We start from the raw sequence: 21,857 nt of genomic DNA on the forward strand, positions 1-21,857 counted from the left end.
CAACACAGCCTTGAAAGACTGCTGTCCAATCGTATACGATGAAGGGCGGGACGTCGTGTTTCATAATAATAACGCCGTAACTAAGTGCTGTGCACTTCTCTCTTAAACTGGAGACATACTTCGGCTCTTAAACCGATATATTGCAGGTTTTTATTACTCGATCAAAAGATGATCCAGGCGTCTATTTAAGAGGTAAGAGTTATACAGCGTGTTCTTACGAGAAAACAAGGTAAAGTTAAAGGCTAGGCTGTTGTGTCCATTGTTTGTTGTCTTGACATTGACCTAACACCGCTCATCCTGCAGTATTTACATAAACAACATGTGAAGTAACGTTACAGGGTTATTATCTTGTATTCCACTTAATGTATCGAACTGTCAGATACTGTTGGATCAATAATGTTCTTGTAATGATCGATGATCCTCAAACACAGCCAAACAAATATGATCTAAACTTCCACGTAGTCTTTGGACTTGACTCCTGCATAATGTTGAAGAAGAATAACGTGGATGTCATTGACAAACACTGCGCATGTTGAAGGGACGTGTTGAAGGTTGTAACAGAAATATCTTTTTTGAGATGTTAAATATTGAAAGTTATTTCCGATTTGTGTTCCATTGATGTACAACTATGCCAGTGTGTTATTGTCATGTACATACATCTGCTCAGAAATGCACAGTTAACCTGTCTTGTTTTTTTTACCGTGATGTCTGTGCCCATGTTAATCTCTAAATGTGTTCTCTTCATCTTTTTTTTTTTTCAGGGAATATTGCAGCCCCTCAAAAATGAAAGGTCTTTACCTCGTGGAGCCTGTGGTTGCACTGTACGCTTTCTCCTGTTTTCTCATCTATCCTCTTGTGCAGCAGTATGTGTACCGGAGGCTCTGGCAGGAGCTGACAAACACCCCCTATCCTAGCTCTGACAATGCCTCCAGATGTGCAGATAACAGCAGCAGCAGCAACCATTCCAGCTACCATGAGGTTAGCCACTAATCACTGGATGTAAGACAGCATGTATTTAAGGAACTCAAGGTATTCTCAACAACCAATATTTTGAACAAGTAGAGATCATGTAATGGCGTCAATACTTTTCCTACTACTATTATATTATTTGAGAACGACCGGTATATTACACAGATTTTGTGACGCAGCCTCAGCCATTGTCATGTGAGGTTTTCTGTGTGTTGAGAAATAATACTGACAGAAAAAAAGCCGGGCTTGACAAAGTAACTTGGAGCTCAACAAGACCGTAACTGTCATGACACAGTGCATTTTCCTATAAACCTTTCAAAACCCCTCTTGCAACAAAGCTCAGGTTAATATTCAGACAATCACTTATTAATTCACAGCAAGTAAGACTGCAGCACACCGAGGTATATAGAGGAAGAACGAAACAGAGAAGTGAGAACAAACACATTAAACCTGTTTGTTTACATTTTGGGAAATAGCCACTTGCTGCACCTGTAGAAGGCTTTGTTTCCTTTGGCCCTGAATAAGAAAACCTCACATGACGCACAAATGGCAGTGCATTTCAGTTTGCTTTCATTTGCCGGATAATTGGGAACATGAGGGTTGTTATCTTTTCCTTCTATGAGAGTGTTGTCAGCCCATACATGATTTTTAGACTTAACCATGCTCTCTCTTTCTGTGTTTTCAGGAGGTACAGAGGCAGGCATCTCTCTTCTCCCTCTACTCAGAGCTCTTGTCCTTAATCCCCTCTTTGGTTGCCACCCTCATGCTTGTGGCCTATAGTGACCGGGGAGGACGCAAGGTCACGATCATCATCCCTTTGATCGGCACGTTGATATACACCTTGTCCTTCCTGGCAGTGTCCTACTTTGAGCTCAACATTTACTTGCTGATCATCGCCTCGCTCCTCAGTTCTCCGTTTGGCGGCTTGGCCACATTTCTGGGGGGCTGTTTTGCCTACATAGCGGACTTGTGTGACAATGACCGTCAGAAGACGCTGCGCATGGCTGGAGTGGACATGATGATTGGCCTGTTATCTGGCGTGGCTTTGATATCCACAGGCTACTTCCTGAGAGCTGCAGGCTTTAACTGGCCTTTCCTAACCTCTGCGTTGTTCCAGTGTTTGATCCTGCTCTATGTGATTTTCATCCTGGAAGAGACTGTGACGAAGGTTCCCGCTGATTCCGTTATTTTAGATGGGTCTACTCAGCGCTCAGCCATGAAACAAACCATCTATGGGGTCTACTACATGTTTGCAAGGGCCAGCCGCAGGAGCAAGACTACCTTGTTCCTCCTGATACTCATCTTCACCAGCTTCTGCTTCGCCTATGTTGGTGGGAACTCCCTGATGACGCTGTATGAGCTGAACAAGCCACTCTGCTGGAATGAGATTTTGATTGGCTACGGCTCAGCACTGTCCTCCACAGTGTTCCTGGTCAGTTTTGTGGGAGTATCAGCGTTCACGTACTGTGGTGTGCCACAGCTGCTCATTGTCCTGATGGGGATCCTGTCCTTCATATCAGGCATGGTCATGTTGCCGTTTGCTAAAACCACTTTCCTGATGTTCATGGGTGAGAAAAACGTCGATAACAACAGTGCTGCTGTAAGATAACCAAAGCCTTATCTGTCAGTTGTTGACAAGCTCAAGTATGTGCAGAAACAGAATTAAAACCTGCACCTGGTTTGTTTTTATGTTTTCAGAGAAGTTCGGTGATGTTGAACAGTTTGATGAGGGCTTTGGGGATTATTAATAAGTTTCATCTTTTACTGTATGCCAGATATTAGAAGTTGAGTAGTGCAGTTATGCCCAGGAGTTGTGGCCTTGTAGCCTGGTTTAATAACTAGCTAATATGCCTCTGTATAGCTAACCATCACATATTTTCGTTTATGTAGCCCTTTTACAATATATGACATGAAGCTCAAAGTGATTTACTTGAAATAAATAGGTGTAAAATGACATGACATATCTTATTAAACATACCAGACATTTTCAGTAAAGCCTATAATATCAATAATATAAAACAGAAAATAAATTAACATAGCAGGCGTGTTTGCACAGGTTACTGATTAACAGAACATGTTTTGTACTGTATGCAGATGAAACTATTTACTTATGATTTATTATCACTGCATTGTTTATTTACATTGTCATGTGGCCATTATGCAGATTAGTTGACTTGAATCTATGTTGTTTTTCTTCTTTTTTTTTATTTTTTTTACAAAAATAACCATAAACCACTGTGAAATATGAATTGACTTTAATGTGTTAACTATGATGTGAAATATGAAGTCTGTCTTCTGATATTTGTGACCACAGTGAGGGTGCCAATGCTTCTGTCTGTCATGCCATTCCCTGTTCTGCGCTCCATGACGTCAAAGATCATCTCAAAGTCTGAGCAGGGTGAGTGGCTTCAGGGCTTTCAGGAGCCACAGAGCCGTGTCCGTGTGTTTGTACAGTCAGGGTCCACTGAATAGTTGCCTACCGCAGCAACTTCATGATGCACTTGAAAACAAAGCACTCGCAAGTTTCTGTCCCTTTGAACAAAGGGGAACCTTGAAACTAACTTATTTGATTTTGAACACATTCTGGTTTCACTTCTTAATAAAACTTGTTTTTCTGCAGGAGCCCTGTTTGCCTGTCTTTCCTTCCTGGAGAGTTTAACTACCAACGTATCGGCCGCCGTTTTTAACAGCGTCTATGCTGCTACGCTGGAGTGGTTCGCTGGCTTCTCCTTCCTGTTGGCTGCAGGACTCTGCGTCATCCCGTTATTTGTCCTTGGGTAAGTTGTACATTTTTGTCGATGTGGATAACACAACAGTAAAGGACTGTAACAGCACTTTTACATACGAAAAGCAAATGGTTGAGAACATAACATAATTAAAGGCTGAATGACGCATCTCCAAACTGGTGTCACGTGTAGAGCTGTACTCAGTGGATTGAGTTACATTCACCAAACAAACACCTGTTTTTCTGCTTAGTCACTGTCTACCAGTTGTGCTGAACTAGGAAAAGGGAAATGCCGTCAGTGATTTGGTCGCTCAGAAAACCAGAAGACTCGGTTCCTCGTTCCTGCATTCATCGCTTCCAACGTCCCTCAGCAAACAAACTTTAACTCTTCATACAGCAATATAAACACATGACATGTACATTATGTCTTTTGAACTGTGACTGCTACACCATCAACATCACTGCTGTCTTATTTTCTAAGGCCATAAAAAGGATACTTAACTGTGGTACACTGCGTTCTTACATTTGTCCGGTTACACTGAGTTGGCAGAGTAGTGCTGCTGAGTCAGTCGGAGGTCTAGCGTGAAGCTTAGAACTCCTTGGGTGAATTCATCTCTGTCACATGCGCTGCTTCTTCTGTTACATGGTGAGTGATTATAGTATAACAAAGCTACTGGGTCAGCAATCTCACGTTCATATCTGGTTGCAACATTGGAAACATCACTGACTTTGTGTTACTCGGGCAAGCTGCAGCAGGTGTGCACACGGGAGCTTTGTCGAGACGACAGTTGCCTAGTTTAGTTGGAATTGGTGGGGACAGAAATGTATGCATCTCTTATGCCTGTTTTTCCACATTTCAGGGTGGTGAGTCTGATAGGAGTGGATGATGCCGAAGAGGTCAAAGAGCAAGAGCCTGTCTTCCAAGGAGAGGAGGATCTTGTTGAAGATCAGAACGACCACGTCTCTCTTTTTAGCTGAGCCGCAGCCTGTCTGCCAAAACATCACCAGCACGTCATTTTGGCCTTCCGTGATTTGTTCTTAGACACTTTTTCCAAAAGTACCTCATTGACCGTTGTTAAGAATGCAGGTTACAGATTAATTTGTTGTGATTTTGAACTTGAATTTTATAAAGATACAACAGGGAGTTGTGAAATTGGATTAGATACATTAGAGATAAAGCAGGGATGGGATGTTAAGTGACGTGCATCCAACTTAGCGGGTCGTCCATGAAGAATGGTAAAAACCCTGTCATGGGTTTTCATACAGTTTTACAGTGTGATAAGATATGCACTTTAAAAGAGAATAGTTTTCAGATTTTCAGTCACACGGACTGATGATCTGTCCTGCATTTTGTCTTATTTTTAGTGCACTCACACTGTCAATGCGTTTACAAAGAGCTCCACTGTCACTTATTTCCAAGAAGAAATTTCATGAAACACCAAATGCAATATAACACAAAGCTTGTTATCGATATGAGGTTGCTTCTATTTTAAAAGGGAACATGGACTCTGTGCTTTTTTTAAAAAGAAATAATAATCTCCATAAATTTGTATGGTTGTCTTCCAACTTTCATGTTTGATGATCTAAAGGGATGACAAGGAAGGAATGATGCAAAAACTACAAAAAGCCAACAATCAAACATGAGTTTGATGTAAATTTGAATGTAAATATTACATGAACAATGGTGGGTGGTATTTCAAATGGGACAGAAATATGTTGTTGACCCTGACCTGTGCCACACTGAAGAAGTTAAAACAGGATGAAGCTTTAGGTGTGGTTACAGGTGGACCACCAAGGGGGAACCCCTGAGTGTTGTGGTTTCTATCTTGTTCCTTTGTGTGTATGTTCATGTCATGTGTGTAAAAGCAATAAAATAAATTAAATGTTCTGTTTTTTATTTATTTTTATGGAGAATTCAATGAGTTCCTCTAACACAGTCCCAAAGAGCACCATCAATCATGTTTTTGTTTTTTTGCTGTTTGTGGAACATACTCATGTGGAGGTTTTTCTTTTGCTTGCTAAAACCACCACTGATGGAGATTTATGTTTTTGCAAGGCAATCTTTATCTTGATGGAACTTAATTGGACATCCACTCAATTGAAAATATGCAGAAATTGTTTTCAAGTCAAATTTTGAGATTGGATTGTAAAGATGAAGAAAAAGAACACCGTTAGGAAATTGAAAATAACAAATGAGACCTTAAATATGAACTAAGGTTCAACTTGAATCTTAAATACTCATTACCTCAAGCCACAGATGTATCTGTCAGCACCAACAAAATGTAATGCTTTAGTGAAAGAAATATAGCTTTTTCTTTAGCCTGGTGGAAGATTATGTAACTATAAACTATCAATTTGTGCACATTTTTTTCAGGTTGTAAAAAGTTGTAGAGTTGTAGGTGATTAGAGCTTTGACTTGTTTAATTCTGTCTAGCATGTGTTAATGCTGTGTTTCCAAGGGAAATAATAGACTGATGAAAATGTCCCTGCAGGCTATAAGAGTTTCGGTGATGCTGTCCTTTGCATAATGACCACTAAGTGTCACCCTTGGTCCAGACTTACAGGCTCACTGACATGCTACACCTTCAATATCGTCGGCCTACTATATGAGTCCAACATGAGCTGTTGCAGACATGGACATAAAGAGAATGTCTATTTTTTTATCCTTCAAGTTGTTTTACAGTAAAACACTAAAAACGCATAGATACAGTTTTAACTCTCCTCTATGTACACACTCCTTTTCACACATGCTGATGACTCTGGTCTAGACTTCATGTTTTTTTTCAAAGGCTACAAAGGGACTTTTGACAACTCTAGATTTAACCCGAACAAACTTGATTATGCTGTCAGTGCAGCCGTAATGTAATGATCAGATAACTAGTTTAGAGCTGTTTCCACATAATCTCCTGGTCCTCGATACACGAAAAGTGCATTTTGAGCAGAAAACAAGTTGCCCAGTGCAATCAATACACCAGAAATTAGGTTGATGATTCCTGTTAATTAGTTATTAAGGTGAATCTTGAAAAAAAGTCAGCCCCTTTTCCCACAAGTTCATGCTCCCAACACTTCAGTTTCTACTTTTCCTCATTCATCTCACATCTCAAAGTTTTTGTAAGTCATTTTCCTGTACTGAATTTTCCAAAGTTTCCACCTCCTGTCTTTGTCCTCTATTGTGCGTCCATGCGTGTGTGTAAAAACTATTTTTCTTAGACTCGCCCCTTCTCTGGGAGCGATCTGAGATTCAAGGAAAAGCATGCAAGCATGCAGACGGTGTGTGTCTTATGAATGATGAATGGACATCAGAAATCCTGGCAGGGATCTCATCAGCTCGCATGTTTAGTTACTTGACCATGGAGTTAGTGTGGAAACAGACAAGCATGTAAATAATGTCTGCAAACACAAGCGATGAATGAGATGGCGGCGATGTCGTACAATACCCTCACATGAACCTGGATTGAATATGAGATTAGATAAGACGCGTACACATGATGCATTCCAGGTATAATTGGGTCTGTTGGTTGTTGGTATGTTTCAGGGATGTGATTTGCAGAGGAGGATGGGAAACCCTCATGAGAATACAGTCGACATACACTATAGCTTTGACAACACAACTTGTTGACAAACTCAACCAAGCTGGTTCAGTGTGAACAGATCTAGCACACCTCCTTGCACTGTAGACATAAAATCGTGTTGCTTTTGAACACTGTTTGAGTGAAAAAAAAAGAATGCCAGTGAAAGTGTGTTTCCTTTTTTTAAATGTATAATTGGCACGTCAGTTTGAATTGGCTTCATTCACGGAAACCCAAATGACGTCTGATCATAATATGCAGTTATTTGATTTCCATCCTCAAGTCTTGAGAACCGTGACTGAAGCTTGATTGTAAGGTAAAGTTGACACTGAGTTTGAATCAAGCTCTCGCCGCTGGAGGTTACATGAGGGATCATCTGAGGCAGGGCTTGCTTGGCACCAGACATGAGGTTTCTGGTTAAATTAGAGATGGAGGTGTGGTGAAGAGTGACGATAGTTTGCAGGCGAAGAGACAGTTTTTCTATAGGGGTAAGGAGCCGGGGGGGGGGGGGGGCTTGTGCGTGTCTGGCATGCATGGGGTCGTTGGGGATTATAGTGAAGCATGAAGGCAGGGGATCGAGGGTCTTTGGTTTCTGGTTTCCAAACTAGCTGAATCAGCAGTACTATCATCTGCACCACATCACATCACCAATAGCTCGATCTCTGATGTCGATCCAGTAAGTTGCTAACAGACCCTCTCTTTATCTCAACCTTCTGCTCCCCGGGAGGAGATAATTCACCACGATATATAAAAACCCAGTTGAGGTGGTTTGCGTGACTGAAGCTCCGGGTGCGATAGAGGGCCTTCCCAAGCTGGGGTGGCGCGATCATTTGAGGATGATTTGATCACACCAGGATATGCTGCATATTTTCATTCTCAGTTTTCAAACGGTGAACAGGCTCAACAGCACAGGGATCAAACTCCACAGTTAATGTGAATGTGGGCAGAGTTCGCTGACCACCAAAGCTGTTTCTGACCTGTTTCCTACGAGTGAGTTGCTTTTACACACACAGAAGCTGACACAGAAATCTAAATGGAAACAGACTGTTTTAAAGATTACACATGAGCAGCTTCAGCATCTGCATCTGCAATAAATGCTTCCCTCAAAGGCATCTTGGCGGTTCGTAGTATCGACACACACATTTTTCCAGGCTATGACCTTTATGGCTGCATGTCTGCTTCTTTGCACACTTAATAGGCCTATGGTTTGCAGTTTACCATATCACAACTGTACTCCATGGACCTCTGTTAATGTATTTTCTATACGGTTACAGGACTGGCAATAGAAATTGAGCCAGGATAGTTGGTTCCACTACTGTCACCTGAACCATCAGCTGGTCATTCATCCCTTCATTTATCTTCCAACCACAAAGGTCACGCTGCTGCGTTGCTTGTCTCCTGCTGGCAGGCCTGCCGTGCACTGCAACGGATGATATGTGTTGGTTATGTGATGGTCTGATCATCCCACGCTCCCCACAGGCTGCCTGCGTGTGTGCTGTAGGTTGCGTGTGTGTGCTTAGGTGGATAGTCAGAGGTACAGAAGCATCAATTGTCATCTTCATTTTCACATGACTTTCACATGGGTTATCAACTTTCCCCTCAATCCCATTTCAAGTTTGTCCTTTTATTTTTTTATTTTTTTATCCCTTCATAGAGATCAACACATCTGTTTCTGTCCCATCTGGATCCCATGGCTTCATGTGGTTGCCCACTCCCTCCACACTCTTTCGCCTGTCTTCCCCCGTCGCTCTTACTAACTCCTCTCTTCCACATCCTCCTTATTTTCTCTCCACTACTTTACTATACAACACCACAGATCCCTCTTCTTTCCTTTGCCATCTCCGACCATCCAACCGTGTGTCAGACTCCAGAAGTGGTTTTACATTCAAGTCTTCACCTCCCCCACCCTGCATATCTACTGTATGTGTGTCCTGCCACTTCCACTGCCACTCAGACACCCAGGCACACAATCACAGCCTCAACCCTTAGGTCTAGATAAGATCCAATCAAATCCAACACACAGAAACTCCCCATCTCCCTCTCATGACCTTAGGCATCGGTCATTTCTATGAACATGGCGGGCTGTGTTATTGATCATCCCATCTCTACTCAAGAGGATGGAGCTGAAGGTTGTTACACGGTGGTGCTACCCCGCTGAGACCGAAATGATTACCATTTAGTGTGTGAAAGCTTTGAATGTCATTTGTGCAGAGCAGTGCCTTTAGCCACGTCGGCTGGGTGGTGAGCCGGAGTCTTGAAGAATGGCAACCCCCCCCCCCCCTCATCTCTAGAACAGTGGCAAAGGAAAGGTCACTGTGACAATCGATACACTGCCTCTCCCAGTTTGCCTGGTTCTGCTTCAGTGCGTCACACTAATCAGCCTGCTGCTCGGATTGAGAGGAGAATTCAGGACCAGATAATCAGGTGGGAATGGAAAGAGGAAGGCTTGACTAACTCTCAGCCACATTCAGCGTCTGTAGTTTTAATGCATCTGGCATTGTCATCGTTATCCTTTCTTTGCAATCATCTTCTTCATGATAAATCCAAATTATTCTTTATTTTGGTCTCAGGTTTCTTGTCTCCGGCTCCTTTTCCTTGTGAAGGTTTTATTGTCTCTTTGGGTATATCAACAGCAACGTGTGTCTTAAGTGGGTTCACACTAATTGCATTTGGCTAGGGCGTGCTCTCAAACACACACAAACACAAGCACGCAAACAGACAGAGAGAGGTATCTCTGGTCAAATTAGAAGCTCTCCAGTTTCACTCTAACATTACAGGAACCACAGTTAACCTTCTGTTTAGCCACACTGGCAAACAGCAAGCCAGCACGGTGTGGAGTGATGTGTGAGCACACGGTCACATCTGTATTTATCAGATTTTCTCTGACCCAACCCATGCCTCCGTTCTTTGCAATGAGCTCGTTTCTACGGGCTGCAGTTGGCTATTTCTGGTTTTCACTGCTCTATTATTAATAAGCATTTTCATTTCAGTTTGCATTAGCACGGTTTCCACAGCGTTCAAAAGCCTCGGGTTTCTAATTATGGCCTGAGAGAGGAAATTGTCCGCAAAAAAGTTCAAAATCAGTATAAGCAGCACATGATATGTCAAGCTATTAACTTGCAAGTACCCATTACACTCAGTTGCTGAAACACATTATAAATGAATAAAATATATTGTACATTTGTTCGGTTCTACTTTCAGCGGTGGATTAATATACATTGGGTGGTATCTATGGGGATCTAACTCAAAATAAACTAAATGGCCGTGTTCATGGTAATAAAGTAACATATCACCTCGTGCAACTTGTGGCTCATTGATGTGTTTTTCATATTTAGTTGACAATATATTGAGCTTCATGGCACAGATTAATTAACTATATCATACTTTGGCTACATTACTTGAAAGATATCAATTCAGAATGCAGTTTTTGTGCAAATTTTGACAGTGAGAAATTAAAGATGAACAACATAAGGCCCCCCTACAAAACAATTGGATCCACCATACAAGCTCAGTTTTGTGTCAAAAGTTCCACAAACAGCAATCTCTGGCTGGAAACCTTCCTGTCACCGACCCTTTAAATGTTATTGTTTTGCTTTAATTCGTCTGAATCATTAAATCCCTCGACGTTCAACAATGGAGTCGGATGATACATCCGGACCACATTTTAATGAAGGCAGTTATTTGAGATTGATTGTATTTTGTCTGTCAAGCCAGTGCCATGAACCCAAACATGACATTGTCTCCATCCCATTTGGTACAGTAGTATATGGTCGTAAATGGGAGTTGGGGAGAGGGGGATACTGGGATAATATGGTGAATTTATTGTCCATGCCCCCCAAGGGGCTTCTTCCCTCTCTCCTCTCTTCCTCTACAACAACAGGAGATTTCTTGGTGGGAAAACTTACAGCAGGGGTGAGACTACTGCAATGTCCTTGAGCCTTTTTTCTTGTTCCTGCTGTCATCTCCAGTAGGGAAGGACTGTGACTGAATCCTCCTGGCATTTACAGACGCAGATACTCTTCCTACCAGCAGGGAAAGTCTAAGGACACAAATAATACCCTCAGGGCTGTTGTGCCCCTCATCTTCTTTCAGAAGTCTTCCAGCTGTTCAGACTTATTGGTGTCTACTGGAACACTGCTAACATCTGTCCCATGTCTGCCAGTGATTGATGTCGGCCACAGTGATATCAGCAATATCACAAACACATATGAACACATGTATCTGATGTACAGAGAACACATGGGCCCATAACCAGATATGTGCACATGATAGCTTTATTGGCTGTCACCTCCGCTGTTCAAGTTCTTTTTTGGAAAATTTGCAATCTTGGCAGTCAGATTTCCCATAAATCTAGTATTTTTGTGAAATGTGATGACTCAAATGTATCCCTCTTTTGCATTAAAAGTGAGTAAATATGTCATGCCATCACAAGGACAACATAAAGGATTTAAGACAAGATAAAATTTGCTTTTGGAGGTATGAAAGTGTCAGGTGAACGTCTATCCTTCACTATTGGATGTTGTAGTTGAAGACAACATGGAGTTGAGGGTGCTTTAGCTGTTACATGCTAACTGGCACACTAGGGGGTGAAACCAGATGCTTTAAGCAGGACAACTTAATCCTTTTGTTCCACTCTACTTAATGATAACATAGAAACAACCTTTCTGGATGAATTCAAGGGACTTTAATCATCAATTACACTTTAAAATGAACTAAATGTCATTGTTTGAAAAAAATCTTTTGGTGTTTCCTCTAGTTACAGTGAAATATTTTACCCAAAAAGAAGCTGGCTACTTGTCAGTTTCAGATTTGACATGTGTTGCCACTTTAACCAGTGAACTTATGTGACCCAAATTATCTGGCAGTGTACTCTGGAATCTTACCAGTGCCAGATGCATTTCTTTGCATGGTGCTGACTATGATGTTGCAGAGAGGGGTGGTTGACCCTCATTTGACCTTATTGATTATCACTTTATCAGTTTGGCCCATTTACTGTGTAGTGTTGCTTTGTAGTAAAACAGGAAACAGAGATGGGCAGTGAAATGCTGATTCAGCAAAACATACAACACATTTAAGAGAGGAGAAACTCAGAAAAAAGACCTCTGCTCTAATTCACATTCCATGTGAAACACTGACCAGCGCTCCTAATCATAAGATCTCTTCATCGTACCAAACACTTCATAAGGGAAGGTCAGTTAATCCGGTATAGAAAAGAATAGCATTTTATGCCATTGGTTTTTCCATTCCCTCTGCTTCACAATGGTTACAGTTTCCTAAAATCAACATTTCCAATCTTGACAAAAAAAAAGAAAAAGCCATGAAACCTTTGGAGCCAAATACCTACATTGTCTCCAAGCCAGATTTACAGAGGAACCACAACACTATTGTTCTCTGAGATGAATGGACAATATGTCTTCGACAGCCCAGCCGAACTATTTCCTTCCACGTATCGACTGTGCCTGGGTGACCTCTCTCATGGGCTCAACACACATCAACTAATCAATGCAAACTACAGTGATTTGAACAAGCATCCCTTTTAAACTGTATTAGTTTCAGAAAATGAATCGTTCCACATTTAGGAAAAATGCTTCTTCCCTTTCTTGTCTAAAGTTAAATGAGTGTCCTTTAAATATAAGCCAGGAGATGATCAGCTTAGCGTAGCATGAACAAAACAGGGGGGATACAAGTAGCGTGCTCTGTCCATAGGTAAACAAATCTCCACTGCTCAAACTCAAAGATAACAATTTACATATTGTATGTTTGTCAGGCTAGCTGTAACCCCATTTCTTTGTTGCTATGCTAAGCTAACAGTCTGCTGGCTCTATAGCGTCATAGATTTGAAAGGCTGAGATCAGTAATAGCTGAAACTGATAACTATTTTGTTACAATCTTCATCTTAACTTCTAACAGTGCATTGGTTCATTGTGTATGGACCCCTGTCTATATAGTGTGTTTGTGGACGAGGTCTCATGAGTGGACATGACCATTAAAATACTCCAGGAAGTAAATTTAGCAGGCAACAAGTTTTGAACAGTTTCGTCAAGCTTTGAAGAGGTCTGCTGCTGCCCTCTGTATTTAAAAAAAATGTGCCAAGCACCCAACCAGCACATGCACTGCACCAGCTACAAGCACATGTCCTAAACACAGATTTAGAAAATTACAGCCTGCGCATAGAGCTCTTTAAGAAGCGAACACTTTCTCTGATGCAGTTTATTATAAAGCAGACCACATGCCAGCACACGTACACACACACACACACACACACACACACACACACACACACACACACACACACACACACACACACACACACACACACACACACACACACACACACACACACACACGCACACACACGGTAGCCCATATGTATGTGCAGTGGACTGAGGTCTGCTGAGGTCAGCAGTGTTGGTATAGGATATCCTGTTGATGTCACTCCAAGGATGGGAATGGAGGGAAGACACAGCTGGAGTCGGTAAGTGTGCCTTCTTGATCCTGAAGTGTTTGTTGAAAATAGAAAAATTACAGCTCACAACTGTCTCCCCTTAAATATTACAGGTTAATGAAAACGCTGAACTTTGTATCAATGACAAGATAAGTCAAGATAATATGTGTCTATAATCAGTTTGGATGCAAAACTCAAGCATAATTACAGCCTGAAAATGCTCCCTAATACTTGAAAGTAGAGATTTTGTTGAGATAAGAAGTCCTTGATCCACTGACAATGAAACATTGACTTCACAAGCCCCCTGATTGCTCTAATAATTATCTTGCTTACTCCAATATCTTGGAACCCAGAAAGCAAAAGCAAAACCCAGTGCTTTATCTGATCATATGCATTTATATTTGTGGAGCTATTTATTGTAATCAATGCAACCGGTCCTGCTATCTGATTGCATCTGGAATTTGAATCCAGAGAAAGAGCCTTTCCAGGCCCCTCTAGTCCCGCACAAAATAAGGAAATGATAGATTTCAGTGAAAGAAGAAACAAGAGGGTAAGTCTGTCAACATGCAACACTTATCCAATTTACCAAAATGTTTTATTGCTAGCCAAATATGGAACAATGGTTTTAAGTGTTCCAACTTTCTTGAGTTAATTTTTGGAGACATGCACTTCACCGTTATGTGCCAACAACAGGCTGAGGCTTAGCGAGCTAAACTTTATTAATGACTGAGGATTTGTCAGCGTTCTGACAGTTTTGGGTCTGGGCCACAGAACTGCGCCTTTCATATCTCAGATCTTAGTATGTCGGGCAGAATCTCTTGGGAAGGGTGCCTTTCGGGTGACACGTCCAGAACTTCTAAACACCAATATGTCATTGTCAATATCATTCTTTCTCTGTACTTTTGTGTAATTATCGTGAACAAAATGGTGCCGTAGTCAAGATGATTTGCAGCTTCTATCCCACAGCAGTGGCCGTTTACAGCAAGTGTTTTTTAAAGTTATGACCACATTTTCCATAAACTGCTTTTTTTCGCAAAGAATATCTTTACTTCTTCTGGTTGAGAGTTTTCATCTTTGCTTTACTGCGGGAGATAAACACACTGGATTTTTTTTTAAATCTTCCCTTCTGTCATTGTAAGAAAGCAGTGTTCAGTGTGTGCGGGAAAAGCAGGGCCATTATCTTGATTTGAATCTTGGACTGATCCATGAGGGTTTAGTGAATTTAGAATTGGAGGCACAAAATTGACTTATGGGGTATCAGCTGCAAATCTCTCACAAGTCTGTCGACAAAATCATTGAAAAACGTACCTCACATTGATTTCTTGATATGAAAATGCTGTATTTGGCATCAATTGGGTGACAAAGTTCTTCAATGTTTTTTTTTAATGAGTGAAAGTTGGAAGATCTGAAATTGAGAGCAATTCAATTGCATCTCAACGACTCTCAACATGGCCGGCGTCTCACAGCTAACGCTGCTAACAACGCTAAAAGTACAAGCTACGGTGAAAATGCTGCCAGAGCTAACAGTGTTTACTTGAGGGGAAACAGGAGGGTGGGTGCTACGCGTCCGCAACAACTGCTAGCAAAACAAAGAAGAGAGAAGCTCCGAATACAACACACACAGAGGGAGAGGACTTCATTCTCTGCTCAGATAAACGATGCCCCATTATATATTTACGTAGCAAATAGTTATTTGCTGCTATATTAATGCTCAGAATGTTAAATGCAGCTCCTTTAAGAAAAATGTTTGGGGAGGGCACGTGGGGACACAAGAGTTAGGTAACGAAGAAAAAGAGGGTGGGTCAGGGCCAGCTGAAGAGGACAAGAATTCTGAGACGACACTGTCACTAAAATGAAAACCACCTGTAAATTTAAATCACTGAAGAAACCTGACTCTTCCCTGTAGCCTGGGACTGATCACACTGTCTTCGGGGAGGTTATGCAGGATCAGCTCCAAGTGAGACTCTCAGAAATTAGAAACTTTATCCAAATAACACTGCCTTATATTAACATTCACACGCGCGCAGACACACACACACACACACACAGAATGCAGCCACACAGAATGCACAAAGTAAACCGCTTTTTTTTGGGTCATTTCTGATAATATCCCTTAAGGTTTTCGGGACATACCATTCATTTGTTTCCTGTCAGGTTCAATCTGAAATCTTCTTGGGCGTTCCTTGCAAGCCAATCTCCCATTGCACTAATATCTCCCTCAGAGAACCACCACATCAGAGGGCGACAGACCTTTAGCATTAGCCAGGACAGAACAATGCTGGCATGTTCAGCAGTGAGGCACATGGACAGAATGAAAGAAGGAACAAGAGGAGCCACAAGCCATACAAAGGGTCTCGTTGAAGTCACAGCCCCCTGCCATCCTTATGGTAGAAATCTTTACAGCCAATGGCTGGCTCATTTTCACAGGGAATCTGTCGCTTTCAGGGTGTTTTTCAAACAACCCATGGACAAAATGCATAGTGAAATATTATTCCTTTATTCTCGTAGTATAGACAAGAACACCCTTGAGTTCCCTTGCGTTCAGTGTCAAGAGTTTCTTTGTGGTCACACTGAACACATGGTGCACACTGCGAGGTGCCCCAACAGTCATCAAAGAAGTTTCAGCGTGTGCTTATTGCAGTGGATGTAATGTTGTACAAATGAGACGGCCTGTTAGGCTTCCTCTCACACCTTCAGCCCCACATGGCACCCATATTTCCCCTCACACACTCTCACGCACACGTAGAAAGAGTGCTTAGCATAGCACAATAAGCTCATAACTGTCAAAGACGTCCATTTTTCAAACTCCTTCCTGTCTTTGTTGTCGAACCCACCGCAGCTCTCTCTCTCTGATGTTCAGGAACTTAACCAGTCGGAGTGCAGGTGAGTGTGTGTGTAGCTAGTATCAGAGGCCAAGCTGGTAAATGTTATGAAGCTAAAAGCACCAATCAGCAATCACCCAAGGCAACAGCATGTGGTGAAAATCATGAGGACATAAATTAGAATTTGACGACCAAAAGAGTTGGGAGAAGAAAGAAAGGGAGATTTGGGAGTTTTCTTTTTGGTGAACAGTGGTTTCAAGTAGTTGAGTCAGGCGGCAACCTGACTTGAAAAGTGAAGCCAATGCAAAAGTGCCTTAAACTTGGATTCTTAACCATCATGGGTGACTCCTCTGTTTGCAAAAAGAAATCAGATTGTAGCCTATTAGAAAATACCCTACTTCTGAATTCATTTATTACCTCAGTAAAGATTGTAAACGTGAGTTTATGGTCTCGCTATAGTTTCAAGTCTTCTACAATAAAGCATATCGTTCATTTCGTAAATGATGGTCCCACTTAAGAGAAAAATACGATAAATCAGGTGTGGCTGTGATTAACATGTTGCGACCACATCATTTTCCAGTCTGGGTTTTGTTTTCGTCTTACAACTTTAACCCTTTCACTGTGTGTTTTTGGTTCATGAAAGTTAATTGTAACCGTTTTGATGACCTAAAAATGTCTATTTCATGTGACGTCTGGTTGCAAAAAAAACCAAGATAGAGACGGGAAAAATGTTGAGCTCGAGGTTTCAAAACGGCAGTCCACAAACTAATGGATGATTAAAAGAGAAGTGAACTTCGTATTTGATTTGCTAAAAAAAGTTTATTTTGTGAATCCCAGTATTAGATTTAAGCTGATCAGCAACAAAAACAAACTCTGTGGATGACCTCACGAGAGCAACTTAATGCATTGACTCTTTCAACAATGACCCATTTACTGAGATGATTCACGGTGATGTTATTTCTTTTGTAATCCTTGATCATTGATAGAGCTGGAGCAGATTCTTTCTGTTTTGCATGATTTACATCCATCTGCATACCGGCTTTCTGAGTTTACCAGCACTCTGGATCCTTTGTCTTATAAATGATCTTCGACATGCCTTTGTAGAATTTCAGGGCTTAATCCAGGGCTTAAACTTAATCCATCATGTAATACAATTTCATTCCAAGCAAAAGTAGAAAAAGATGTGTGTCTTCTTCAATTGTTATTTTTGAAATATTGTGCTGAAGCTGTGAGAAAGGCTACATATTGTTGCTGTGGTGGATTGGAAGTACTGTGGCGTTGTCAATGAATGCATGTTGAGGTTTCCAATTAAAATCATTTTTTCATTTTTTGTGCGTGTAAGCAAGTTTTCACAGTTTATTTTCCTGTTTCTCTGAAAAATGTCCCACGTGCTATATCTATGTATTCCTGTAGTGTGTGTATGCATATGTGACTCACTCTACACCAGTCTCTCAGCAGTCTGCAGTTGATGGGAGTCACACCTAATACATTACGTAGAGGGGATTCTTTTTTAAAATATGTTTAGTCATTAAAATAGTTAATTGTTGGGTTGAGCTGACTTTCACGACTTTCAACCACATACTCTGTAATAAATTCAACTCTGGGAAGACTTGGGACAAGTTTGTTGGTCTCCAACACATATGTGTGAGCTTGACAGAATAAACGCATTTATGGCTATGTCAGCTTGTCATTACACTCATCTGATTAACAGTAAATGAGGAAGAGTCATCAGTTAGACGTGCACAAATGGAGGTGATTAAATGTGAGGAATACATTTTCTTTCTTTCTTTGCTCAGCTTTTTAATGTTCTGTGCCATATAAAACCTCCTTCTTCTGCTCCTCATGCTTTTAAATAAACACACACACTTGGACGTCACAGATACACACACAAACACACACACCAGCTGCCACCGCTCTCAGACCGTCTCGTCTAATCTCAATCTTGCTCTGTTTATTATTCCTTACAAGCAACTTCCACCCTCTCCATGGAAACGCTCACTATCCCTGGCAATTTGCTGTCTAATCCGTCGTCAGATTGCACTAAAATAGTCCTGTGTACGGTGATTACAGAGTTATGAAATCAGTGGTCACTGTGATGTGGACAGCCGGTGGGTATCCTGAGCTGTGCAGCAGATTTTCTGGTTGTGGTTGCACACACACCACCTTGCTTTTCCATTTAGGGCTATCTGTGTGTGCAGAGAATGATGGGAAACACAGTGACCACTCTGTCCCCATGTAAGCCCTGCACATAACCGCCTCTATGGCACGGGCATGATGGTGTATTTGAGAGTGTGTGCGTGTGTGTGTGTGTGTATGAAAGCTACAGTCGTTAAATAATATACAATAAAAGCATGGAAGATTTGGTAATAAAAGAGTAGTTGCCTTGACGAGAGACAAGCAAACTCCCACTTGCCACAACCTCCATATTCCCAAATCCCTGCACCCCGCACCCGACACACTTCACCAACATGAAACAGACTGCCTCTGCAAGGCACGGTGATATTTCAGATGAAAGCATTACGTCGTGCCTCTGAGGCAAACTACAATTAGGTTAAGAAAGGAGGGGAGCGTCAGAGAGGGAAAAGAACAAAACCAAAAAGGAGAAAGGTGCCAGCTAGGGCCACGTGGGTTGTATAACAAATGACAGCACCCTCGAGCATCCAGGTTTACAGAACTATCTGGCTTCGAGAGCAGGCAATATGATGTCATGATGATGTCGACCTGCTCAGAGGTGATCGTCAGCTCACTGTTTGTGTGGCACCTTTACTGAAACATCGAAATGAAGGTATGTGGTTGCAGACAAAGATGAGGAACTATTTTACCGAGCCTGAGAGGGTTGCATGTAGCCAAATTAACAATTTTTTTTTTCTCCAACAACTTAGTGTTGCGTGCCAACATCAGCGATCCCATTGTGCTCAGTGGTCCCTGTGTGATGTTATGCTGAAACCTCCACGAATCACACACAGTATAACTAACTATTAGAATGCAGTGTTGTGATATAAACAGATACAGGACACACGGAGGTGGAACTAAAACCACTCTTCTTGTCCTACAACACTAATTTGATCAAAGGGCGTCCCTGCCAAGATGTCAGAGTAATCTTTTAAAGCACTTTTTCACATTTGCTGAACCATGCAGCTGCATGTATTCTATTCCCAAGCTCATATGGAAGTAGGCTTGCTGGGATAAAATGAAAAATTAGCTGCCACTGTTGGCTTCTTTGGACATTTATAGTGATCTCACTCATTTGCTATTATTCAAACGAAAGATCGTGGAAGTAATAGCTGTTGCAAATGTTTAAATTACAGCAGTGCATAGCCAGATTTTTTTTTTTCAGTCTATGGGTTGTGAGAAAATATTTTGGAGCATTTGCAAATACCTATACTGCAAATTGGAAAGCTCTGCATACTTTGTGTTGTGGCCTCACTATTCATGAACTTGTGGCGGTATGTGTGCTAAAAAACCAAATGTTCAATAAAAGAGAACTACGGCTGTAAATTGGAGAATACCTCCCTTGTGGTGGGTAATCACTGGTAGCTCACACAGCTCTCTTTGTAACGCCAAAGGCCTTATTCCAAAAAAAACATCACTATACTGTCGGCTCCAAGCGGCCTACCTGGACCTTGAGTCGTGCAAAAGTATTGTTTACGATTTCCTCACCAGTCAAAACGGTTTACAGAGAGCATTTAACAAAAGTCATACATGCATCCAAAGTCTCTCTACGTCTGTTTTGAATCAAAGCCAACGAGACTCAGTTGCAGTTGTTGGTGGAAAATGCTCACAACTTGGCCGGGACCTTGCAGTGCTCTTTTTGTCTCTGAGAAATGAAGCGTAATTGAATAAATATGTCACGTAGAAAGAGTGTTTAGATGGCAGACAAGGCACAGTAAATATTTGGGTCTTGCTGACTGCCGAGCGGCCGGCGGATGAGAGAGTTAAAACCTGTGTGGAGGGACTCGCCGGGCAAAACACGACATGAGCTTGGTGCAGTTTAGTCATGGTGTCACGAATATGCTTTCTGATTTCACGAATTTGTATCGTATGTTATTGGCATCCTCTATAATTTCATACACTGCAACAGTATAACTGCAGATGAGAATTGATGTCAAGCTACACTGATCATTGTGTTAATGGATATACTTTGCTTTCTTTCATTTCCTCCTGAGTAAAGAAATAGGGAAACAAGAACATTCACTCCAAAATGAAGTTTAGAGAGATAGTTTTGGGAAAAACACGACTGGCATTCACGAAACACTGAATTTGAAAAACACACATCATCAGTGGCTCCTGTCCGTCTCCAGCTCTTATCAGTGTGGAGTCTGGACTTAACCTTGTTAACCATGTTTACTGTGCACCCAGGACTGTCTCAATGTGCTGGTGAAATTACCCTCGTCTCTCTCTTCATGAACCATTTAGTAAAAGGAGACCTTGGATGATGCAGACTGCACGGTCACATGCTGAGGGTCGGACACGCACCGGTCACATCTCTACATCGGCGGAGATGTGCTCGATGAAGAGATGAATAACCCCCTGTTTAGTGGTCGACACGCCTTGAATGCTCCAAAGTAGGTCTAGTTGAGACACTCTGCAGTGCTGATGGGCTTTCAGAAGCAAAAGTAAAGTTCTTGGAAGAGACAAGCAAACTTAATTTATTACACAATGTTTGGGGATTTAACATGATTTCACAAGTTTCTTTTAATGGTTGGAAAAGGCTGCTGGATTTGATGCTAGCTGCTTTTGAGAAATAAAACGGCGTTGGTGTTAACCACAAACATACAAAGTTCACCATTTTTTCTACATCCACCTAATTATTACCCTACCTGCCCTCAAACGGTGTTTGGCCGCAGTATGTATATTTGAACCACGTCTAGATAACCACTTCTAAATCCAAACCATTCAATCACATGCTGCCCTATGATCCACTATGACGTACACACTTTACAAATGTGAGGGGGTGGCAGGTCACACTGGTCATGTGATGAGGTGTGACGAGGCACCGAACAATATGGCATCCGTCGCAGGATGTGTTTCTGTTCCGCTGGAGTGAAAGGTCAAAGCCCTGTTATCTTCCTGGGACAACACTTCGGTGCAACAATAAACAGGAAGCAGCTGATCAAGAAGGGCAACGTGAGGAACGACTTATCTCCCCCGACGCACTTGACCCTGTCATCTTCCTCTTCCTCTGAAGTCCCTGACACACACTTTACGGGCTGACCCAAGGCTCAGACGTCCCATAACACACGCACCACACACGTATATACATAAACAAAAGAATAGTTGTCACATAAAGCTGCAAATTCTATTTTGGGGAACTACGGATGATCGGA

General features: G+C 41.7%; 1 protein-coding gene across 1 annotated transcript; it reads left to right on the forward strand.

Moving 5' to 3' along the window:
• Positions 1–84: 84 nt before the first annotated feature.
• On the forward strand, positions 85–5,556 carry LOC306788566 (lysosomal proton-coupled steroid conjugate and bile acid symporter SLC46A3). Its single transcript, XM_079284135.1, has 6 exons — positions 85–192; positions 762–978; positions 1,655–2,537; positions 3,284–3,367; positions 3,590–3,746; positions 4,555–5,556. Exons 2-6 carry the CDS (start codon positions 784–786, stop codon positions 4,670–4,672), a joined length of 1,437 nt encoding a protein of 478 aa, XP_079140261.1. The 5' UTR covers positions 85–192; positions 762–783; the 3' UTR covers positions 4,673–5,556.
• The last annotated feature ends 16,301 nt before the right edge of the window (positions 5,557–21,857 follow it).

The sequence above is a fragment of the Melanostigma gelatinosum genome (genome assembly GCF_949748355.1).
Source record: "Melanostigma gelatinosum genome assembly, chromosome: 14".
Taxonomy (NCBI): domain Eukaryota; kingdom Metazoa; phylum Chordata; class Actinopteri; order Perciformes; family Zoarcidae; genus Melanostigma; species Melanostigma gelatinosum.

Excerpts from the sequence above, each read along its gene's own strand:
- LOC306788566 (XM_079284135.1), top strand. The coding sequence starts at position 784 with ATGAAAGGTCTTTACCTCGTGGAGCCTGTGGTTGCACTGTACGCTTTC. Across the intron at positions 979-1,654 it reads ACCATTCCAGCTACCATGAG|GAGGTACAGAGGCAGGCATC; the intron begins GTTAGCCACTAA and ends CTGTGTTTTCAG. Across the intron at positions 3,747-4,554 it reads ATCCCGTTATTTGTCCTTGG|GGTGGTGAGTCTGATAGGAG; the intron begins GTAAGTTGTACA and ends TCCACATTTCAG.